The following is a 25,717-nucleotide window of genomic DNA, read 5'->3' as shown; positions in this document are numbered from 1 at the left end:
TTTTTACTTGGATTCTTCAGAGTTCCGTCCGTCATTAGTTTTTATGTTAAGCCTCGTATCTTTGAGTAAGGCACTCTTAACTTCTTCGTATTTTTTTTGGGATTCTTCATGAGTGAGCGTCAAGCGCTGTTGCACCATGCGCTTGTTCAGCTCTAATTCTTTTGACTGCTGAACAAGGCGCTTGTAGTCGTGGTTATCAAATTGATTTTCGAATTTGTTTAGAAATCGATTGAGAGACTTTGATTCACATGTAAGCTACAAATATCGAATATTAAATTAATGTTGTAATGCATTAAAAAAACAATCTCACATCTTCATAATTTCTTTGTAAGTTATTGAGCAAGCTCACAAAGCGGGATTTTAAATCATTGAGGCACGCATTATACGCACACAATGCTTGATCCGAAGTCAGCTTCTCCTGATGCTTGTACGGTACTAAATATGGAGCCAAAAAGTCGGCTGGCTTACTGGCGATTTCTCGTTTAAGTTCTTCCTCCTCTGCAAACTGCAAATACATATTCATACAACATGCTTAATAAATGTACATACATAATTACATTTGTAAATATCTATTTACCTGCATCATTCTTATAGCTCTAGCTGCTCCGTTTCGGAGGGGATCAAATATGCGGAACTTCAACTTCGGATCTGTCTTCTCAAATTTACGCAAGTCAAAGATGTTCAGGATATCCTCCTGCATTTTTTCAAACTGTTTTCGTATCTGAGCCTCGTATTGAAGCTGCTCCCTTAGTAATCTGTACAATTCTAGATTAGTGCGAGTGGGATCTAACGGGTTGGCCTGTAGCGGATATAAAGCAGATACAAATACATGAGTGTAGATAATTATTTTTGGCTATGGACTAACCTTATATATCTTGGTAAGTTTCTCATCATATATTAGTTCTTTGCCATAGTCAGGCTTAGGTGGCTTCGTAAATTCCACTGTGGAAGCTGTAAGTGCTCCAAAATTGTAATGGAATTTCAGAATAATTTTGTTTTGTTGAAAAAGAAATACACGCGTGGCAATATCGTTTTTCCCAACATCGGAGGCACTTTGACGATGAAATTTTTCTGTGACTTTCTGTTAAAATAATATTTATTAGAAAAATCATTCGCAGATTGTATCAAATAACTTTAAGCTTTACTTTAAGCACGGATCCAGTTATATTAAATTCAAACTCCTTATACCAGCACTTGTCACAACGACCTTTGTAGTTGAGAGTAGTTACTCCTGGCGTCACAACCAAAAATTCCAAAGAGTCTAATCGGGAGCTCGAATAGAAACACATTTTTCTCTCTAGTGTAGGATCGGAATAATATTCCATTGCTGAAATAATACCATTTATAATTTTTAATAATTCAAAAAGTAATTACTAGATTATTACTTACATTTCAAACTGTCGTTGCGCCCTTTGGCAAATATCTCTTCATATTTATCGAGTGCATAGGTGTATTTCAAGCGTCGCATTAGGTCAAAACGGTTTTCGAAGTATTCATATCTAACGCGTGGATCTGTGCATTCATTATCATTAAAAACCGTAAGCTGCATCACTTTCCCATCGCGTTGGGAGTAGGGCGCATAGCGCTCATGTATTGAACCTTTGTATTGCACCAACTTCTCAGAGTTTGGAAAGCGTTGCTCATAGTCTGCTAGTCCAATATGGAGCCTATTTACCCAATTGCATATTGCATCCAAGTGTTTTTCGTCATTTATATCATGGTCTTCTCCTACTATATTTTCATCCGAAGCTACCTTATAGGTGCGCATCTCAGGCGGCTCTCCTGGGAGCATATGCTCCCAGTCATTAGTGTCTCGCAGATCCCAACGTATGTCGCCGACTCTCTGATAAGTTTGTTTATTTACATAGTAATTGTACTGATTCCAAATGGTATCGACTAAAATGTATTCCTTGCATCCCGTTTCACACATAAAACCCGTAGAAGGCTCAATAAAAACTCCCGTAGGAGGCGCTTCCACAACATCACCGTTCACGTCGGTGTAAGTAATTCGTGGTTTTATGCTCCAAGGTGCGTTATTTATTATGACTACCCAGGCATGGCTGCGACGATAGTGATAGCGGTCCACAGCTAATAGTTCAAGATCCTTAAACAAAAAATATGTTTGCGTTTCAATTGTCATATTCATTGTGGACAATATGTGAGCACACTTATTACCTCCATTTGTTTTCGTACAAGTTCTTCCTCAATTCGTTTTTCTTCCTCTGCCTTTTGCCTGTGAACCTCTGCCATTTCTTCATCAAGATGGCTCTTCAAATCCGGCAGTCCTCGTAATTTATACTTTTGACCGGGCTTCTCTTGGGGGGGTTTGATCTCTTCTGTTTCAACTTCCAAAATCGGATATGGATATGGAACATCAATTTGATCATTAATCACTACCTCCTCGCGTGCCACTCCAGAGACCACCATGGCAGGGTGCCCAGCTCCAATAAGCATACTGGCCAAAAGAGTGGCCATTTCAAATGAATTTCCTCGACGTTTTCGCAACAAGGTGTCCGGCGAAATTAGTCGATTTGGCTATATGTAATTTAAACAAATTTAGCTTTGTATTTAACATGTATACCACAACATAGACAACATCGATCATATTTTATGAATAGCGGATGTGGGAAAATTGATCTTAAATATATATATGTGCATATGTAAATATACTCACACCTCTGTGCCTAAATGCATTTGTACATAGATGCATTCATTCATATGTACATACACATTGCCAATGAGCAAGTGCGTTGGAAACAAAATAGTTGTGCATATGTAGGTATATTACTTGCAAACAGCATGGGAGACTGTTTCCAAGAAATTTAGCAGAAACTCTTGCGCTAACCAAGACAAAGGGGACATTTCGACTGCCTTTGGCACGTTCTACCTGAGCGAAGGAAATGAACCTTTAAGATAGGTTGTTCCGCAGACACTGTAGGAGTCAATCTGCTGTCTTTTGAAACAGCTGAAACAGCGTGACAGCTATCTGGAATTGTACGGAAGCTTCCAATACCATTGCTGATCGACAGTCATCTTATTATACCCTGTACTCGAGGAGTAAAAGGGGTAAATTGTACTGTTCTGAAAGTGGAAGTATCGCCCAGAAGCATCAATAGCTGAGTCGATATAGCCACGTCTGTCTGTCCGTATTCACACATTTTATGAATAAAGATCTTATGATTCCATCGGGCAACTCGAACAACCATCTACTGCAGCTTTCTAGGAGGCTGTAAAGATCACTCCTATTTCACAGCCTGTATACATATTCATGTATACCAGGCTATCTGCTTGTTGGTATTGGTGGCTTACCTGCCATTCTTCCCAGCTAGAGCCCCTGCATGACACCGTGGCATTCAGTCCCTGTTCCGCGAAATCTTAGAGGACAATCCGGCAATTGCTTAGAATTTTGTTTAAATGCGGATGAAGAAAAACTGTGAAGTGTAGCGAAACGGCCATTAGCTCGGGAAACGCTAAGAATTTCGTCTGACCTTCGGTCCGAATTCCGTTTCCCCTCACAGCAGTGGTCGTTGACATATCCGCGTTTAGAATTACTACTGACCTTCCTCCCGATTCCGTTGCCCTTACAATGGTCGTTGACATATCCGCCTTCTTTTTTATTGAAGGCGGTTAATCAATAAAGATGAGATTAATTTTGTTATTTGACAAGCACAAAAATGTACATGTAAATGGGTTGAAAATGTGTATTGGATTCTTTTGAAACGGAAAAATTCATTTAACCATCGTGTGAAGCCATAAGATATACAAAGAGGCGCATCGTCATTTATCAGCAAGTCAAAGTATTCGAGGTCAAATATACACATACATATGTACACTTTGTTGAATCGGTGGTTCTTCAGACTGATTGATTCTCAGCGTATGCAAACGGCAATAGCTGAGCACACAAAGTTCTCCCCGCCTGGACTGCTGTATGTCTGGCTTTGTGCCCGCTGCATTGTGGTCGCGCGTAATAAGAAACGCTTCAAGGTTATTCGAACGTGTTAAATTAGGATCAAGTCTTGTGCTCGCAGTCTCAACAATGGCGAAAACGAACATGACAAAACAAAGAGGCGAATAAACAGTAAAGAACGAAGCAACGGGCGCTCAGTTACTTGCACAGGGGTCATAGCTCGAATTACAAAAACAAAAAAACCGTCCAGCTCATTCTGAAGGATCGCAATTTTAAAGAAAAATTGCCAAAACGCAGCACATTTTAAACAGCAAAAATAAAAACCAGTCAAGGAAGTCAACTTTAGATACCCTAGCAAATGGGGGATATTTGTTTGTAATAATAATTTAGCAAATAGGATCTATGTATATTGTATGGTGTTGGTGATGCTCCTTCTGAGTGAGTGGGTGGTTTTTATAAGAACAACTGCAAATCATTATAATCATTTGACTTGTACGATTTAATTAAACAAATAATAACCTGATGTATACAAACAACTGACCAACAGTGGTATACTCTTTGCAAGGGTAAATATAATAAAAAGGGTGGAAAGTAACAGAGTCTGCCGAGGCAGAATCACTTTCAGTTGCCACCCCGGTGAATGGTTTCCACCGCTCGCGGGTCAGAACTCATAACAATGCGGACAAAAAGACCTTAAGATAGGGTTGGCAGGCAGCGGCTTCTATCGTTGACACAATGCAGCGTCTCAGAGCCTCCACGACCACCCACTCCGAGCAACCATATCCCTTCCTATAGTAACCTCGGGCGAAGGACTCACATGGGAGGCACGTCGCTTATCGGGACACATAATGAGCCACTGCCATCATTTTCATAAGAGCGCAAAGACAAAGCGGTGAAATTCAGCGCGATTCCTTAAGATGTTGTCGTCGAGAGGTGCCACTTGGTATGTTCTGACCTATGCTGTCTCCAGAAACCCCAGTCAGGCATGGCGATGCGGAATTTCTGTTTTTAAATGAGCACACACGATGAAAATCAGCGACTTAACCCCTTTATGATAATGTACTGCACGGAAGTGTTTTTGTCCTGGGGACAAAAGGACCCACGGAGTCGACACTAGCGGCCATAATACGCGTAAGGCCGCTCCGCTTGTCATTTCCATTCTTGGCACTGTACTCACATTCGATGATGATACATACTCCACACCACACCGCTCCCATGAGCAAAACCTTAACGTAAGCCACCATCCCCAGCCGCCCGCTACATGTGTGTCATTTTTGTACCCTTGCAGAAGGTATAAAGATTTTAATCAACTCTTTGTAACGCACAGACTGATGCATCCCCGACGCAATCAATGTATGTGCATATGTACAGACATACTATGTATGCATTGCCACAAATTAGTGGGTATTGAAAATTCACTAATGAATGTGTTTATTGATTACGTTATCTTAGAACTAAATGATTTGGTAAAAGGAGGCAGTCCATTTCCTTCTTTAAGGGAAAAACTCATTGTGAGAAGATCAATTTTTCGATCAATATAGCTATTGTTCCACAACTCAGCAAAACCGAATAACTTGAATATATACTTAGTTGGCATGGCAGCAGAGCATTCGATTTGAAAGAGCATCGAAAGGTTCGCCCCAAAACCAGAATTTATTTTGGCCTCATATAGCCATGAACAAAACGTGTATAGTGTAGGCCGCAGCCCCACTATTATCATTCATGGATAATATTTTATTATTCGGTCTTGCTTTCGCGACCCAACCCTTTGGGATCTTTTGCCATTACCTGTAGCCCATGAAAGCAGCACCGAGTTACAATGTAAACACGCGAAATTAAAACATAGTTTTCACTATACATGCGTACATACATATGTAGATACTTTCTTATGCTTTGTTTAAAAGTACATAGTTCATGAACATATGTACATATGTTGTATTAACCACAAGCGACATAATTGCTTAAATACTCGTAAATATCCAAAAGTATTTCTGACTTTTGTTTCTTTGAGCTTAAAATAATAATATCATAAAACGTCAGATTGATCCTATCCCTGTAATTAAACACTTAGCTACGCAGTGAGGCAGTTTTATTGAACTTTCCACTGCCTGTGGATGATTCCTTTTACATTGAGCATACATACATATGTATGTATGTATATGTATGCAATGTACAGGTGGATCTACATACGTATATGTATGTATGTATATATGGAAAAAAGATTGATGTGAGGAACACAGGCTACGGGAGTAGAAGACCGACTGGCCCTGAGCTATCCTAGCGACGTCGCAGAACTTACAATCACAGATTCGCTCCAAGTCACATGGCGTTGCCCGCAGCTAGGATACTTACGACGGACACAACGTTGGTTGAACCCCGGAGAGATGGAGGTCGCGGACCCAGACAGATGAGAACACTGATGCAAGGTCTCGGACAAAGTCGATGTCTGTTTGTTCAAAGGAATACATCACTATATTGCGAGTAGGAAGAGAAAGTGGAGCCGAGGTGCTGTGCAGTCCAGAATGGTCGGTCAATGGTCGCGGCAGTGGACGTGTCAGCGACAGCGACAGCGAAATTGGCGTCTCGTTTATTGTTGGCATGAAGGCTGTTGCTGCTGCTACGCTCGGGCCTTTGGCAAGAGAAACGACGAGTAGCGGATGCACCACGACTTAAACTGAAAATGACATGAAACCCAGAAGTAAGAGGGGCGGTTCGGCAAAAGGTAGTTTGGTTGTCTTTGAATATTATGTTTTGTATCACGATGAGGAAAACGACTGACGATTTTAAATCGCTGAGTGAGTGGTTTCCCTCACATCCAAATATACTTTTATTTATAAAAAATATAACAAAAAAATGAACACAAGAATGGAACTCATGGCTTTATACCAGAGCTGTGCGTTGATCGCAGTTGCATTGAGATTGGGGAAACACTGTCCTATAAATGTAAAAAGATAAGATTCACTTCCTTCCCCTTGTCACTTGCATGCTCACGAAAAGTTCTTCAATCTTAAGATTTTTCACGACATTCGCCGTAAAATCGATATGCGCATTGCGGATGAGGGATAAGGATAGATCTGAATGTGTTGTCACATACGCTTTGTTCGTTATCTCTAGAAATTATACAACAAGGCTAAAACGGACTAAAACTTAAAAAAAATATCGTGTCGGGATATTGGCCATATATGGTTAAGTTTACTTACTATGTGTACATATTTCCATATAAATGAACATATTTTTTTTTTCTCTCTTTATATTTACAATCTGTTTGTTTAAACAATAAGTAAATTGTATAATTCATATTCAATTAACAGAAATAGCAGTTTTCCAATGAGTCCTGCTATTATATATAACATCTTTTCAGTTTGTTTGATTTATCTATCAGGGATATCGAGAATGTGGTATCTTTTCAGTCTTCTTAAATGTACATTAATAAATAAATCGATAATCAATAACACAGATATGTCAAATGATTTTATTCGTTTATTGATCACTTCTTGACCTACAAAAGAATCCTCAATTCTAAGAGTTAGTTTGTGATAACAATGATTATGATAATTGATGTTATGCTTAGATCTTGGCCATGGCGACTGGATCCGTCTGTGTGTTAAATTTTCTGATTAATTAATATGTATGTACATACATTTGTATGTAGATATTTGAGTTCCTTATTCGTTTTGTACGAACTAATTACATATATCGAAATATTCATTCCAATCTTAACAAAGAGTACAATGGTGGAAATGTGATGCAACGTCTCGACAAGTGACCCCTTGCAATGATATTCTCATGTTAAATTCACCGGTCAAATGCGTTACTGGTAGATTGACTAAGAACCAGCCCTGATGGGGGTGGCGGTTGGTATTGTATTGCTGATGGAAACACTAGTCTACCGTACGACGTAAGGATACCTACATACGTACATTCATATGTATGTATGTGGATGTATTTGAATTTATACTCTTCATTTACATATTTTTACCACACAAGCATCTGTATGTATGTACATACGTGTACATTTATATGTACATATACATATATGAATATGTATGCAGGCATATGAATATAAATAAACATATATGCACATATATACATACATATATGTATGTATGTATGTATGTATGTGTGATACATGGTTGTTTTTGGACCTATAGCAATTAGCAACTAATTGAACCTGTACATATGCCACGAGCTGGCTTCCCCCGTATCAAACATCGTCCATCTTAGGTGCAAAGAATATCTTAACAAAGCTCTACCGAATACATAAGACGTGAAGAGCCAGAGCCAGAGCCAGAGCCGGGCCAGCCAAGGATACAAGAAAAACTGCATGTGTCTGCGTTATTTGCATGTGGCTCGCACTCGACTGATTCTCGGAGCAGGATGTAGCGTGGGCGGATGGAGATGGAGGTGTGTGCATTTCTTGCCTTGCCTTGCCTAGCCTTGCCATGCCTTGCCATGCCTTTCCTTGCTCTTCCACTTGCTGCATATACGAGTAGTTTAATTTTGAAAAGGATTCGTCTGCTCGTTGCTGGAGCTTTTGGCAAAGACATCTCGTTCGCACTTGCTGGCTCAGTCTCTGTGCATCTTCTGTGGTCTCTGTCTAACACTCTGACCAGCAGCAGCACTGCAGATATAGTGAGAGCCGGTAAGTGGTCAGAAGTTGATGGTCGAGAATGGTGCGTCTGCCATGGCATGGCTCCATCGCTACCTCTTCAATTGTTTCGAATTCTCTATTTTCTCAACGGCAGAGGCATTGGAAAATTACGGGAACAAGGCGGCCAGGCAATGGTTGCATTTAGCTTAGATTGGAAGGACCAATTCCAGCCTGCACGTTTGCCTACTCCTTACGCGATATCCTGGCTTCAGCAGTCCTATATGAGAAGAATATATACCCACACGACCACACATACACACACAAACACACACACGCACACACACAGGTAAATGTGGCTGACAAAAGAGCTCGGACTTCGTCACAGTCTCGGAAGATGGCATGGCAGAAGGAGGCGGATTAAAACAAAGGAGCTGCGAGCACAAATATGCAAATCATAGGAACAGCAATGACTAGACCATGTGTGTAGCACAAATGGAATACACTGAGATATAATGAAAGAAAGGGATTCCGATGCGGACAAACTGGGCACAACTTGCGAGAGCAGCGGTTTTGTCTGCCAAAATCGCCTTAGCTTAGATAAAACTGCACACAATGGATAGAGACGAGGGCTGGCTGCTTGGATTTAAGGGTGGTGTTGTGTTAGGTAGCGGAGAACTTGTATGCCATCCCATTTTCAGCAGCATTGCAGGTTTCCGGACATCGGATTAAGGTTTCTTTATACGAAATGATTTAGAATATCTACTCGGAATATCATCCCAAGCATTAAGATATGTCTAGGAGAATGTATTAGATCGAAACTATTCGATGTAACCATTTTTGCTGCATCGATATGGATGAGAGCTTCCTTTGGACATACAAATCTATCTTCTCCATTTAACAATGCCACTGTAATGGCGATAAGTACAGGATTTCAGACCGGGCTAACTGATAAATGATGGAATAGAGTAGATATTAGATGGTAGAGTAGACATATATGCACATGTATGTATGAAATTATATGAACATTCAAATACAATCTTGACTAGTAAAAACGTATTAATATGTATAACCATAACCAACATATAACCATTTGACAAGCTTTGAGTTTGTGTATCTTAATGAGAAAGATAACACAGCTATGAACAAGAGGTCTGATACCGACCAAATCTATTCACAATCTGAGGAATCTGATAACAAGTACGTACAGAAAAAGAACAAGAAGTTAGAATTAGGAACTTACAGCAGCAGAGACATAATATACAAGTATTCAAAAAACTTGACCCATAGTCGTTGTGGCTAGCAGATATTTGTAGTTGTTCGCGCAAATGTACATTTACTCGAATGCGTACACACTAACATATTCAGAACTTAAATAAAAGTGTGAATTCTTTTAAACTGAAAATATAAAGAGATGTATTTCTATCTGCGGGTGAAAATCAATGCTAAAAATCAAAAGCGGACGGTATGTATGTATGTATCTATGTATCATACTAACGTATGGTTGTATCTGATATGTATGTACATACGTATGTGTACCCGAGAAAGAGCACATACCCTGCATACCCTCATCCAGCAACGATGACCAACGTCCAGCCCAATGCTCCTTCATCTTTCAATTCTCGCGAAAATTTCCTTCATCCGTGCTGCGTGCAGAGGTGTGACGTGAGGGGTTGAGCTGAGGGTTGGAGGATGGCTGAATCGACGCGTGTGTGGGGTTGGGGAGAAAGTGAATTGAGTTTAGACGAGAACGGCGACGAATTCGTAATCACACAGAACAGAAAAGAGACTAAGGCACTGTGGGAGAGCCAGGAGCAAGAGGAGGGTGTCGCCGTAGTGGGTGACAAATCGACCGTTGCATGGGCAAAGAAGGTAGCTGGCAAGGAACTTCAGATACGAGGGAAGGAAGGTACGGCAGGGGACGAGAGAACGAACGAAAATGGAAAATGTTGCTTTGGCGGACAACGGACAATCGGTCGGTTGCACGGGTTGGGTTGCCGGACAAATAGAGGGGTGGACAGCAACGCCGATGAAAATCTGAAGTATATACACTAGCTCACATAAACACATACCTACAAACATACATCCCCAACACACACACGTGTATTGCAATAAAGCAACAACTCTAAATTTTCGCAGCAGCAAAATTTACGCTAAAGATGCTGATGTGCCTGCGGATGCTAAGAATGTGCGTATGTATATGTATACGTATACGTACGTTGTGTGAGAGTTTCCATGGGCTGGTGTGTATAAGATGAAATGACCCGACCCGGGCAGGCTGCTTGGCTTTTTAGTAGAAAGGATGTTTCTTGCCAATGCCGCACCATGCCGGACATCTGTAGCTACGTGTATATGTATGTATGTATGTGCTATTGTTTCTGACCGTTGTATACAAGTCCGTGCGTACGAACATACGTAAGTATGTAAATATGTATGTATGTATGTATGCACATGGACTAAAAACATTTCTTAGCGATTTTTCGAGAGGAGACACTGGTGACAGTGCTGCTGTGTTGTCCGTTTCGTTGCTATTTTGCCCATTGGCCGCTGACGTTAGTCAGATTCAATTGTTATAGACAAGCACTATATTTTTTGTACATACATGTATACATATGTATCTACATACATACATGAACATTTTGGGTATGTGTACAGAAAATTCTGGTCAGTACAATTACCGTTTCCTTTCTTTCTTTTCTAATGATAGAAAATGCAGATATGGCACAGAAAATAGATCGGCCCATTGAGACCGAAAATCATATTCAAAAATGTATCTATGTACATTTGATGTACGTTTGAGTGTATTATCAAAAGTTGGAAAGGATCGTTAGAAAATAGTGAATGGAGCTTTTGTTTATTATTGTAATTATTTATGTATTCTAATTAGGATGCTTTACTATTCATTTTGGAGTATATATGTGTATTTCGACTATTAAACGCGTCAAATTCCTCTAAGGTTTACCAGGTAAATACATTTGTATTTCTATATTTAAAACTAAATGCAAATATATACAATATGCACGTATTTAACTGTGTACATATGTAAGTACATATGTACGTCAATTAATTCAAATTGACGGAAACGATAACGGTTTCTTCATTAACGATCGGTATTTGGGCAGAAGAGACCGAAAGACATTGTGGGATTGATTCCCCCAATATATGGTTGGTGATTAAAAGCACAACCTTTCCGAGCTTCGCTCAGCGGCAAAACCCGAACACAAAAGCTACCCAGCTGTCATGCGAGAGGCGCAAGGCATTATTACTCTCTCAACAGAGAAGCCGCTCTCTGGTGAGAGCGAAAGAGCGACAATCGAACATAAACAGTGATGAAGGCATGTATCAAAACAAAGCGAGTAAAACTGGACTCTGAACCAAGAGCAACAAAGCCAGCAGAGCAGGAGCAGCACATGACAAGGCAGCAGCAGAGTCTGCGGCGAAAATAGCTAACAACGGTGACCGCCTCCTGGGTTAATCAGTCAAGGGCCAAGTTTGTCTAAATGCAATCGTGATTTACGTTACATCAATAGTTCAGAAGTCGTAGCTTGAATTCTTTAGACTGGTTCAGACCAACCCCACCCGGACTGGCTCCTGTTGCTCTCCGCCATAACATATTCGTGTAATTCCTAAAATAAGTATCAAAAAATATACAAGACGAATATGTATCGATGCCCAGTCAACTGCACACTAGCAGCCACCAAACTACACATTCGCACAAAAATGCGCACAGCATGTTGCTGCAGTGCACGCAGCAGCATCATATCATTCGATTTCGCTCGTTTTTGCACATAAACATCATATACGGTGGTCCCAGGAACGGTCTCGGTCTCGGTCTCGCTTTACTCAGCCAACGGACCACACCACCCGTTCTCAGGTCCATAGGTCCTTGCCAGCGCAAAAATATACAACACACATATAGGCGTATAGGCGTGTAGGCGCGTCCACTAAGACATGACAACAAGAAAGTATGCTTGCTGCTGCTAAGGCCAAAAAGGATGTGCGTCTCACACAGCACACAGCACACAGCCTACAAACCGGCCGCACGAGTATTGCGTCGACTTCGTTGATGTTTCGGTGCATACAAATGCTTGTATATATGTGTGAATACTTGGCTGCGTGCGTGTGAGTGCGAGTGCGAGTGCGAACTGTCCAGCCTGTTCATCCAAGTAGACGAGACGGGAGGACCGGACCGGACCGGACCGTATAGTGGCCTGTGGTTGGGTTGGCCAATACCAGCAGAAACGGCGACGAGAGCAATGGCGTTGGCAACGTCGACTTCTTCGCTGCCGTCTTGGCCGTTATTAATCATTGTACATTTGGCTGTCACCGAAAAAGGCCGCGAATTCGGCAGCAACGGGACACGCAGAGAGCGAGAGCGACGACACACTCGTACATACGTACATGTACTGCTACGTAAATTGAAGAGAAAAAGGAACAAAACGAAAACTACAAATACTGGAGACTGACCATACATACACTTTTAAACAAGCACACAAACTCACTCGACACACACGCGCAAGGCAACCACCACCTCGTGTGTGTGAGCGTGTGTGTGTGTGGGCTCGTACTCAGGAGAAACGAAACACCAACTGAGACAGAGGCGCGCATAACGTGGACGTGCGATTTTAAATTTTCCGTGGATGCCGCTGTCGCTGTCGTCGTCGTCGTCGTCGTCGCCGTCGCCGTCATCGTAGTGAGGAAATTCGCCGCGCTAAAATCAAAATTCGCTCAAATTGTGCGCTTGCTAGCTCGCGGTAGTTTGTCGCCGGACGCTGCTGTTTAGGTTCGCATAATATTCGTCGACGACAGAAAGGTCACATCCTTTCGAAAGCCGGTCGCTTAAAGACGGTGTTTGTGCTGTCGCGGCTAAGATTGGAACGATGGCAAATAATTGTAAATAAATGAGAACAATGTTAAAATGTGCTTCCAGCCTGTAAACGCAACCAAAAACTGATCTCCCCGTTAACTATCAATCAAGTATCAATCAAAAGAAAACAACACAAAACAGTGACCATTGCATCTACGTATATTCCTGAAAGTGACTTTATGTTATGTGAGCATCCCAGGACGATCAAAATAAAGCAATCTTATTTCGATTCATTAAACAAAAAAAAAGTGCCCTCCGCCATCGGAAGGTTTTCATTGAACTTTTCCCCGGAAGTTTAGCAAAAAGGTTAGTATGTGTGTTTCCACCCAAAAGTCTCCTAAGCTATTCGAAGCAATCAAAATAATGTTTAATGTCTAAACGCGAGTGCTACTTCAACATTTACTAACTTTCTAATACAACAAACATTAAACATCCTAATTTTGTTCGTTGTTGGTTGGTTTGTTCCGATCGAGCACAGAAGTTCAAAGTTAACCTAATATTAAAGTTAATTCCGATTTTATTTTAACAGAAACAAATTTAAAAAAACATTCCAACTGCATGCAACTCTTTTAAAATAGACCTAAACATATTTTAACATTTATATTTTGTTTAAGTATCTTCTTAAATCTTCAGAAAGAGTAATTTTTTGGTTTTTAATTGTAATGTAGAAATGTAGATAAGTATTCCTGATCTTCCCGCCAGTTCGTCTGTATATCTTCAAGAGTACCACATACACCGGAGTCACTATCCTCAAGTTCTTAATTGTAATTGACTAACAACAATTTGTTTTGTAATTTATAGATTGTTGGCACAGGTGCATAGCAAATAATACGTACATATGGTTTACAATATGGTTTGCAATCTGTGCAATTTATTTTATAAAGATTTCACTTGTCATACAGAGATCGAAACATTCAAATAACGCTCTCCTTGACCAACCTGAAAATAAGTTCCTCATTAATCAGTGGACGCCACTGAATGGGGTATACGAATGGACTTCTTCGATTTAAGAAGAGAATCTTAAGATCGCGTCTAACTTGAGATGAACCAAAGGTGGCGTAAAGAGAGGAGGTGTTGCTCTCTTTTCGAGGACGTTTCGGGCATGAAACCCCGCTGGCTATGAGAGAGGTTCAGCTACAGCAGAGAATTTGTTTCCCTTAGGATTTGATCGCACCAATATCTGAAATGTACATACATACATACATACCTGTGTACATATGTATATACATGTATTTCGATTGAATGCAAACGGCGGGAAACTTTAAAGATGTTGTCACGCCGGTTTTCTGGATGGAAAATATTGGAAGGGTGGGGTGGCAAACATTTTTACAGATTCTGCCTAAGCATCATACAAAAATAAATATTATTTCTGTGACCAGAATTAATTAATAGCTTTTAAAATCCGCGACATGGCCTTTACGAATTATCTGCAGTATTCCACATCGAAAATGCTTGATTAATAGATTTTACTCCCAAATACTCGCACAGACTTTAAATAATGTTTGTATCAAACTTAATCTCGGATGCTATGAGTAGATTCTGCTTTGATAGTGTCTAGGCGCTTAAAAGCTGATGGATAAATAAGGGTGTACTGTGTATTGAAAAATCGCTTGGATGCATACATAGATTGGATAAATATGCTATACAAACAGATATGTTCATCATTAAATGTACTATAATATGCATGCATACATATGTATATCCGGTGCAGTAAATGGTGAGGGATGTCCCAAACAGTGTGTTGTTCAGATATATATCTGTATCCCTTACTCATGTACTCTAACTGTCCGTACTATTAAGAAAAGGAAACGTTGTTGGTATCTAAAGACAATCCATACAAACACATTATTTTTTCTTAAATACTATTTGCATATTTACATCTTTTGAAGATGCTTTTAAGTTTCATAAATGTATTTTTTTAATATAGTAATATTCTTAAATGCAAGGCATTTAGGATTTAGCCTTTAACAGACCCTTGTTTTTATTATTCCCAAATATCATACATAGCTTAGATAAGGAAAACGTTGCAGAAGTTTCAAACAAAAATAAGTTACGGTTTCGACAGCACACAACTATCTGTTCAAAATTAGAAATCTGCCTTTGGCATTGGTATTATTAATACAAATGTTACAAAAGCTTAGATTTTGAATTACATATGTATATTTTTCGCTTGATAGACCGATTTTGAGTAGATCATAGTATTCCTGATAAATACTAGCAGCAGAGTATATAAAGTATTTCCCTTTCCTATGCATATCCGGGGCCGAGACCCCATTGAAGTTTTCTGGAAAATGCCCAATTTAAGTCGCTTTTGCTACCAGACTGATCGGACGATTGCGGACCATACGTATGGCCATACGCAGATTTTGTGTACAGCTCGTAGACAGTATAAATTTTAGTTCCAAAAGATGGTCAAATGTAAACGTAATAGGAATAGTTAGGAGTAGGTAACAGTATGTGCCTCTTATGCTGTTTCTTTGTTCTGTCTAAATATTCCAAGAGACTATTTATTGAATATAATTACTGTTCGGCTCATAGCTATGGAGCATAGAATTCCAACAGGTCGGCACTTATTTATGGTTACATCAACAAGAATGTGTACATTTACGCATTCGTACACAAGATTACAGCGTTAAAATCGTCGAGACATTCGCACACTCACAACATAACATATAAAACGAATTGGGATCAGCCAAAATCAACTTTTTCTTTTATTTACAGAATGGTATTTCTCCTTCTCTTAGTATTCTTGTTCGACCTTTTTATTCTTTTTTTTATTTGTACATTAACACAAACGAACAGAGAAATCAACAGATACATATGTGTGTACTTATACAAAAGCTCGCACATATTAGTGATACTAGTTTCAGTCGTTGACCTCTATTTGCCAGACTTTGCTGCTCTCCTATCCTGCCGTGTCCTTGCCACATGCATTCCCTGTCTGTGCCTGTGTCTGAGTGAGTTCAATACGATGCCAAATAAGAAAAAAAGTAAATACAATAAAGTTATAATTGTATATAGGAAAATCAGAAGCTTTTAACACACAAACAAACGCTCATACGCTTCCATACATGTATGCTTGTACGTTATGTATGTATGTATGTGTGTAAGTATATAGGAACACATGCACACTTACATATAATATATAAGCGTACTTTCACAAACGGCCAGACGGTTGGCCACCACAAACAAACCTACTTATGCATGTACATATATATATATATACGTACAGATCCGTTCCGCACATCCATGCAGGTATGTGTGAACGTTGCATGTATGCTTGGCAGTAACACCAGACACAGACAGAACCGTACTCTGCCCATACACACTGACAAACTTGGTGTAATTCTTTTATATTTATTTCTTTCATCTTTTTCTGTTGTTACTAGATTTTTTACACACTTCTCACTGTCCCAGTTTGGTTCATGAAAAGTTTAATGGCGCGCCGGCTGGGACAAGGACGGACACTGCACGAAAGAGAAAGTAAAAATTCTTTTGCTTTCGCCATGACTGCTGAATGGTGAAGGACCTTGTAATTTTTACACAGCTGTAAAAGTTTTATTCGATATGTGTTTGGTGGACTGTGGGTAGAGTAGGGGTGGAAACACGTGCATCACCAACACGTTATTTGCTGCTCTATTGGTTATGGCCGTATGAGTATATATTTATGTATGAACATACATACATCCATATTTATGTATGTACACATATGCATATATTTACATACATATGTATGTGTGTTTCTAAGTACATATCCACAAGGGAACTTAGTGTGATACATGTTTATGCACCATAATTTGTGGCTCCCCTTTGGCGCTATTACATTTTTATTACTGTCTAACAATGGGTCAAATATGTCGCGATCAGACACAGCCAATATAACAATAAAGGTAGTGTGATTCCGAGCACTGCAAATAGTCTGTCAGACGAATGCCTCTCGAGTTTCAGTTGGAACAGAACATCCCCAACCCCAGCAACTTTTCTTACAATAATTTGGCTTTCAATGGATATATGGAAAATAAACTATAATATATTGCATCCATTGCTAACTATGAATTTGCTAAAAGTCATTCAAAGTAATCTTTTGTGATCAGAAATAAGTTGAGTTGATACAGGAATGACCGCTTTTCCGTCCACCTGGCTGTTATTTTTGCACATACCCTAGTTTTGGTTTCACGCTCTGTGCAACACATCAGAAATATGTTGTTACATTTATACATACAGACCTACATATGCATATATATTGCCGATACAAAAATCGAAGCAACTTTCTAGAAACTGTCGCCAGTATTGTATCGACAAATCTGCAAGGATATCAACTTAACCAATATAATATAAAGCATTCGATGGATCTTCTGGATTTTACCTCACTGTTAGCTAAATGTAAGAATCGAGTAAGCATTCGATCCTTGAATTTGAATTGAGAGCTTCATATCAGGATAATGGCATTTGTAGTCAACAGTCAACATTTGAAGCTTACTTAAAGTGGCTGTGAATATGCAGTCAAGTCAGCCAGATGAGAAGAACCAAGAAACCCTTGTCAGGTGTTTTGGTAACGTTACTCTTGATTTGCTCATGGCGCTCTTAAGAGTTAGCCACGTTTCTCTTTCAATGAATCCTCTCTGCACAGATACACAGACGTTTATATTACAGGTTCACTCCTTGTATAAAATTGTGCGAATACTGTGTGTTCTTGTATACAACACAGCAGGAATGAATTCATGTGTCAGTCATGCGCAAAACGTGTTTTTCATTTTAAAATTGCACGTCCCGGTCCCGCTCCCCAATCGAGCCAGCTCTTTTGCATGCCTCGTTCTTTCTAGGGAGATGGAGGCGGAGCATATTGTTATTTGTTTCGCCTCCGCTCAGGCTCGGACTCCTGGCCGCTATAAAGAGGCATATTGGCTGACGACTGAAGACTGCAACTTGCCCACTGAGGCTCGAAGTCTCACTAACATTCGCCACACTCCAAGTTTCGAGGCACAAAGACTTTCTGATGCACCTGCTGAGATGTAGATGTAGGTGTATGTGCATATGTATGTATGCAGATGTAGACGTAGGTGTAGGAGCTAGCAATAGCGCAACAGGCGTGTTTGGCATTGGCATGGCATGGATGGGGATGTTTAATGCTGCGAGCGAACTTGCAACGAAAAGTGGCACGAAACAGGTAACAAGTTATAAACTGTAGACTCGTGTGCTCGGCTATGATTCGTGTTCGAGGCTGGATGGTATGGATACGGGTTTTGTTCGTATGCATCACGTAAAGAAGCCGACGACGATAGCGAATGGCTTGTTCTTGTTGCTTATTCGTAGTTTCTCGCGACGTCGGCGCTGCGCGCTGCATTTTGGAGCAGGCGCGCCGCGGCGCGAGGCAACGCACCAATTAGCATATTCCATTGTCTCTTTGTATGTATGTATGCATGTTTTATATACCTATGTATCCACATACAAATATACATTTATATACTGTATATATATTTATGTAAATAAATATTCATATATGTATGAGTTTGTGTGTGTGTGTCTTCGGGCATTTTAATTTTTAGAATCCTTATGCGCTGAGAAAAAGCACGGGGGGCGTTCCTCAACTCATTTGCCTGTACAGCTAGAGAGCAAAGGAAGCAGAGAGAAGGAGCAGAAGAAGCAGCAGAAGCAGCGGCGTTTTCATGAGAATTTTTGTCATCTCAATTTGTAGCGTTTTGATGGGGATGCATGTATTTACATACGTATGTATGTATTTATTTAAATACATACATTTGAATACACACATACATACCTTTGATAAATGCGTTTGTGTACGCGGTTTATTTACACCGCGTGTTGTCTGAAATCTGAAAAGTTTCAAACGCAAGACGATTTTATTGGAGCAGTGTACGAACATCTGACTCGCTGCTGCGACCCCAACCCGTACAACCCCAAAAGTAGAACAAGTACATGACGCGCGCACACGGCATTCGCCATCGATGTACATATGTACATATGAATGGACAGTGCTGTGTGCTTGATTCCAGCGAATGAGAACGTACTGTTTTATATACTAGATCATAACATGCGTTTGTGTCTTAACTGTGTCACAATAATTAATTTTAGCACTCGCTAAATCTGCTTGTATTTTTTTCAGAACTCAAACTGTTCGACAACGGCCTGAAGTTGGATATTTCCAGCTACCCCCACATGAACATTCGGATGGGTACGAAGGGCAAGCGACCTTTGCGTAGCTTGACCCCGCGGGACAAAATCCATGCCATACAGCGCATACACGATGGCGAGTCAAAGGCATCTGTGGCCAGGGACATTGGAGTTCCAGAGTCCACGCTTCGCGGCTGGTGCAAGAATGAGGATAAGCTCCGCTTCATGTCCCGTCAGTCGACAACAGATAAAATGTGCGCCGACGCACTTGCCGATAAGCTGGACGTCTCTGCAGGGCTACTGGGACCACCCGAGAAGAGGCAGCGCATTGATCCATCCCTTCCACTGAACTTCTCCAACAAGATGAAATTCGATGAGCTCGGCTTCAAGCGCGCACCCCTCAACGGCTTAGACTACAGTACAAACAAAAATATGTCCGATTTGAATTACAATGGGCTAGCCGTCGATTATGTGGGATTCAATGGTCAACATAAGGTATTCGGTGGCGATATCAACCGACCCGCAAATCCTTCCCCAAATGCCATAAGTCCCCTCTCAAGTTTGACCCACCTCTCTGGTCTCACCGGTCTATCACAGTCTCCGCTGGCTATAAGTTTCAATGAACTGACCACAAACCTAAATCTATTGGCACAACTGAATCCCAGTCTTGCGGCAATGTCAGGACTGAATAGTTTTTCAACCACTGCCAATAGCTTGCGAAATTCAAAACCGAGTGGGCAGCCCCCGTTGCAAGTGCAAAGCCCACGCAGTGATAGTGGAGACCGAACACCAGGACTGTCTGTTAAGAACTGGGCTAAGCAGAAGCCATTATCTACCGGGCCAAACGATGTCAGTTGCAGCACTAATTTAACCATTAAAAACGAAGCAAAGGGAGCAGATATAAAAAGTCCAAGTCCATCAGCAGCGCCCTCGCATCTAGGTGGAATTATCTCACTGACTAATTTGGCTGAAGACCCTTTGCTCTACTGGCTAAAATCTCAGCAGACGATGCTCGGACTAAACAGTCTATATCCCCCAACGACCCCAATGGGCATGACAAGTCCACCCATACGCTCCTCCACGCCACAGCACATAATCCAACATGCCCAGACACCACCATTGCCATCTGCACCATTGACACCTTCATCGACTCCATCCGGCAGTCTCGACGAGAAGAACGCGGCTTGGTACAACTGGTGCAAGGTTTTTGGTGCCAGCCTTCACACACTAAACCCAAACTCTGCGACGCTGGCTGCACTGCAGGCCAATTCACTGCAACATCAGCCTGTATCAGGTGCCTCCGATGCCACTGACATGGCTGATGCGTCGAAAGGGCCTTTCGATAATATTCTCTACTCTCATCTTACAAAAGAGTCTGAAACGCCGTCGGTCCGTAGCCTGTCATCCAACGAGCACAATCAAATCGACCAGATAGAAGCTGACGAGGTGACAGACCCGGATCTGGATACAGAAATAGAAGCAGACGTTCCCGGTAAGCCGGAAGATCTGTCAGCATCCGCAAAAAGAATAACTCCATCTCAAAGTCCGACAACATCATTGGTTCCGGAAGGCCATACTTCCCAGCCTTGTGGTAAAATGAGCACCACCCCGTCTGAATGCGTTAGTAGGCCCGAAAGTGTGGGTGGAGACTGCAAAAAGATCCTCGACAACATGCTATACAAAATAGGTGGCATCAAGTCACATATGCCTATGATGGCAGATGCACACTGCGAGTCAGAAGTAAGTTTTACCAATGAACACAATCAGCACTCCAACAACAACGATGTTAGCGCCAGCAACAATAACAATAACAACTCAAACAAAACTGACGAAGAAGAGAAGGCGAAATATTTAGACTTAACTGCCGACATCGACAACGAAGACGTAAAGGCCATCAGGCATGGCGAGAAGTTTCTGCAGTGGCTGGAAAACTGCAGCAATCCTCGGGTGACAGCTGTGCAACTGATGCAGCTGCGATTTTTGATCGCAGCTATAAAGTCCAGCAACGAGCCTCAAAGTGCAGAGAAACAAAATAAGAGCCTGCTGGAAAACGAGGAAAACACCGAGGAAGACTCAAGCAGGAATAAGATCAGACGACGCAAATAGGACAAGCCCAAGTTGGCGCCTTCGGAGCCAGCCACGGATATTCCTAGAACGAGTGCACAGCGAGAGGCAATTGCCAAAGCCTCTTACGGTTTGAAATGCTCAAGGCTGGGACTGCCGTACGAAGGTATTGGCAGCCTTGGTAAGACACCGGCATCTTTAAGGTGTCAGACAACCTCACCCGCTGTTTACCAATCATCGGCCACCCTATTGAGCTCACTGTTCTTCCCTCCCTATGAATTTGTACATTGTGACCTCGATGATGACGACCCGAACGACTGCCAGATAATAGGCGAGTATCAGCAGTACGATGAACTAAGTTCCAGCAGTTAGAGCGAACCTTAGTTTTATTACAGAATCCTTACACATATTGTACTACATTTCGCTTCACGCTGTGCGTCTACAGACTATTTGGTTTTTTGTTGGTAACATAACGCAAAACAAAACATTTTTCGACTTACATTTTACTAATTAGTCATATGATAAAAATGTATATATTAACACTGTCTATTTGTAGCTATTATAGTTAATTTAAACAAAGAAAAGTTTATGTTTTATCAGATTCAATAGAAAAATGGTTATAGCATTTATTTTTTTGTTATAAAACTCTCCATGTGCAAGGTGGTATGAATGAATAAAAGGCATTTGATATCAAATGTTTTTAAATTTCATAAAACTACTGAGAAAATAACGATAACAAATGTGCTCATAAGAATTTTCCTGATTCCAAATTATTGCGATATTTAAATAAAAGGCATTTACAACTTTGAATGTAATAATTTTAAATACATGTTTAATAAAAAAATATTAGATAATTTTAGTAAAATGGTTTTCTTTGAACATTTTAAGGGCAAACAGAAAACTATCCGAATTGGTAGCCCCTTTAGGCATCAACCAACACCGTCATCAACGTACACATTTGAATGTTTATGTACATATGTATATGTTACATATATACACATTCATGTGTACCTAGTATGTACATATACTCAAATAACTGGAAAGCAAAGAGTTGCTGCAGCTCAGATGATATCTTTAAACCGATCCCTAGGCTCGTTTTTAAAATAATAGATATTTCCTTACATCAGTGGGAAGGGGGGTACCACAAAATCTTAATTAACCACTCAGTGTTGAGGATACTGCAGCGACCCACGTTCCCTATCTTTCTTCTTGCTCTAAATATATTTCAGACAATAATCCATTTAGATTTTGCAATATTTTTTCGGTAATTTGAGTAATGAGCATCCTTTATATGAAAGTACTACGTAAATTTCTTCAGGACTTATAGTCCAAAAGAGATTGTAAAAAGTTAAATGAAAGTTTGTTACAGATTTTTTTACTATCAAATGTATAGTAGAGACAGAAGCAATTAGAGCATTATTCTTCACTCGAAACACAACTAATATAACCTCTAAAGGTCTAAAGGTAACATTTGAGCTCTATAGGTGCAATACCGAGGATAGTTTGGTAGGTCAATTAATTTTTAACTCAAACTACGCAGTCAGTGTAACAGAGGTGACAGAAGTGGAAAAATTCTTTGAGCGTTTGGAGCTTTCGATACTTCAACTTTTAAGAAAATCGGAAAAAGTCTTTAACTAGTCTACGCCAACATACTACCGACATTTTTTTTTAAAGTCGGCTCTGTGATTTCTTTCATTACATACAAACATATGTATGTATGTTTGTAAATGAGAAAGTGCTCTGCGATACTGGTGACCTCTAGCCAATTTTAAATTTCGTTGCCTCTCACAAAAAAAAAAACATTTATTTGAATCAGTTGGAAAAAGTTACAAATAAACGTTCCTTATCATTAAAAAAAGACCCCCCAAAGCTAAACACTAAATATGTCATGAAGATATCTTGATTATTTTAGCAAGCTCGAGATGGCACGAGATACAAAACCCGGAGATTCCTGAACTGAGTCTGCGTGTTCGCCTGTTTTTCAACGGACGTTTTATAGCATACTTGTAGTCCAGGAAATCACTTTGACTATATCTAAATTCTTACGTGCTATATACAGTATATACATATGTATACCCTTGCAGCACAACGAAAAGGTCAAATCTTGTCAAAATTCCAGGCAAACTGCTCTATGTTATGCAAAAAATTATACAAGAGCATAACTCTCAGCTGCGCTATAATTATAATTAGTTATAGTTATAGTTGAGTGAGTTATTTTCTGATATTTAAACGTGACAAACTACTGTGTCGAAAGTGCTCGTGAGCCATCATAAAAATTAAAAGTGCCACTAATTGAAGAGCGCCTCTAAAATGGGTAGAGCTGCAACTGATCGATTAAGCAGTATCTATCGACTGTTTTGTAGCTCTGTCTCAAATATGATAAGAAATGTCTAAGGTTTACTTTGATGGCGATTTTTAAATGCCTATTTGAGTTTTTTCAAAGAGAAGTCAAAAAATCTCAAATGACATAGAGGATTTTTGTATTTGTAAGAAAACTTATAAATCACCCCACCTATCGTCATATTGTGTCACTTGTGTCAAAAAAATACGCCAGGTGGTGTTTGTTCTATCGAAATAATATATCGAATTTATTTGTTCGATGGAGTTTGGATAGTGTATCGAAAATAAGAGCCTATTTGCGATCTGACAAAAGCTGACCGCCTTAAATTCGGAACCGGTTCCAAGCATATTCAAACATTAGGCGCGAAACTGTATGTCTATGGTTGGCTTAAATCCCACAACACGTAGATTACGGACAAGTGATTAATTACCATACGACACTCATGACGGAGTGAATAAGTATTAACTAGGGCGGCTCCCACGAGAATACTAACTCGCATGTGTTTGAAACAGCTGGCCTAAAACTCTTTGGTAATTCACAACAATACTTTTCAGTCAGTGGATTACTTGAAATGGTCTGTCTTTAGCGCATTGTGACACAAACTATTTAATATGATTTCTAAGAATATGATCTCATATTTTAGCCCAATTGAAATATTATAGTTCTAGTCTCAAGGAAATAGTCTCGTGCAAGCCACTCTAGTTAGGGAATTCAGGTTGAGGGAACTCTTAACTTTGCCACCTACTTACATATGTATGTACGTAAATCTAATAGATATTTATATTTTAGTATACAATTCATATTTTCTTACCAAATTAACTTGGTCTTCAAGCGGTTCATATTGAATAAAGTCAGCGACAAACTTTGAAATTTCCTCAATACTTGATATTAGCTCAGGGTAAATAAAGGCCGTAGGTCTAATTGTGGTACACACAAACTTCTGCAAAGAAAACAATTGTGGTTTATTTTATAAATATGAATTTGTTGTTTGAAAATTTACCTGTACTCTACATTCGTTAGGCAAGGCCAGAACCATTGGCCTTCGCTTGGGGTATATTAGAACAAACTGCTTGCGAAAGTTCTCAGCGTAGAGAAGGAGAAGTCTTTCCTTTGGCGATAACGTATAGTACGAGGGAGGATAGCATTGTGGGCTATTTTGGTACTCGTCCGCTGTCTCAGGAAATGACAAGTCAATTTTCCCGATATTCAGAGCTGGTTCACCTTCTGATAAACTAAATTCACTTTCTTCATAGGTACCCATATCGTCTTCACAAAACTCCTCAGAGCCCTGTTCAGATTCAAATTGACCTTCCGACTGCTCCGACCTACGAAGCTCAATCTCTTTTAACTTCGCAGCATGTCGCTCTGGGTCTATAGTGCTGGTCACCTTTTTATACTTCTGAAACAAAACCTTCGGCATGTTTGCGTCTTTATCTCTTTTTTGGTGGTTGTTGTTAAAAATAATAAACTGAAACTTTGGTTTCTATGACAACGGCGTATGTAAGAAATTTGTTCACTCTGTATTATAATTGTTTGAATTGAAATAAGAGACAAATTCATACATCAAAAATGTAAGAGCTTGCTTAGAACCCATGTCTATGAGCACAAATCACAATATCAATATTCAACAATATGCTGGCATCACATGGGTTTATACAGAAGGAAACTCGTTTTCTACTTCTTACTTTAAACTTACTTTACGTGGGCGTAAATTTGGTTCAAGACTCGCACATCTGGCTGCGATTACATATTTGATACATATTTTTGATTTAGCCTCGCATGTCTCTGAGTAACGAAGACAGAGTTTGCACTATTTGTATT

General features: G+C 40.1%; 2 protein-coding genes across 2 annotated transcripts; one reads left to right on the top strand and one right to left on the bottom strand.

Moving 5' to 3' along the window:
• On the bottom strand, nt 1-25,419 carry LOC117585373 (coiled-coil domain-containing protein lobo). The gene is made up of 9 exons (XM_034274820.1): nt 24,897-25,419; nt 24,708-24,836; nt 2,176-2,535; nt 1,390-2,104; nt 1,146-1,327; nt 866-1,081; nt 578-799; nt 311-505; nt 1-255 (listed from the first exon to the last, which is right to left on the bottom strand). Exons 1-9 carry the CDS (start codon nt 25,314-25,316, stop codon nt 4-6), a joined length of 2,691 nt encoding a protein of 896 aa, XP_034130711.1. The 5' UTR covers nt 25,317-25,419; the 3' UTR covers nt 1-3.
• On the top strand, nt 12,706-22,350 carry LOC117585374 (protein distal antenna). Its single transcript, XM_034274821.1, is given in 2 exon segments — nt 12,706-13,668; nt 19,484-22,350. A coding segment is annotated over 1 exon segment (2,391 nt). The 5' UTR covers nt 12,706-13,668; nt 19,484-19,536; the 3' UTR covers nt 21,928-22,350.
• Nucleotides 25,420-25,717: the final 298 nt, after the last annotated feature.

The sequence above is a fragment of the Drosophila guanche genome, unplaced genomic scaffold, assembly GCF_900245975.1.
Source record: "Drosophila guanche unplaced genomic scaffold, DGUA_6, whole genome shotgun sequence".
NCBI lineage: Eukaryota > Metazoa > Arthropoda > Insecta > Diptera > Drosophilidae > Drosophila > Drosophila guanche.
The sequence above is the reverse complement of the archived record's forward strand: the minus strand, read 5'-3'. Positions and strand labels throughout refer to the sequence as shown.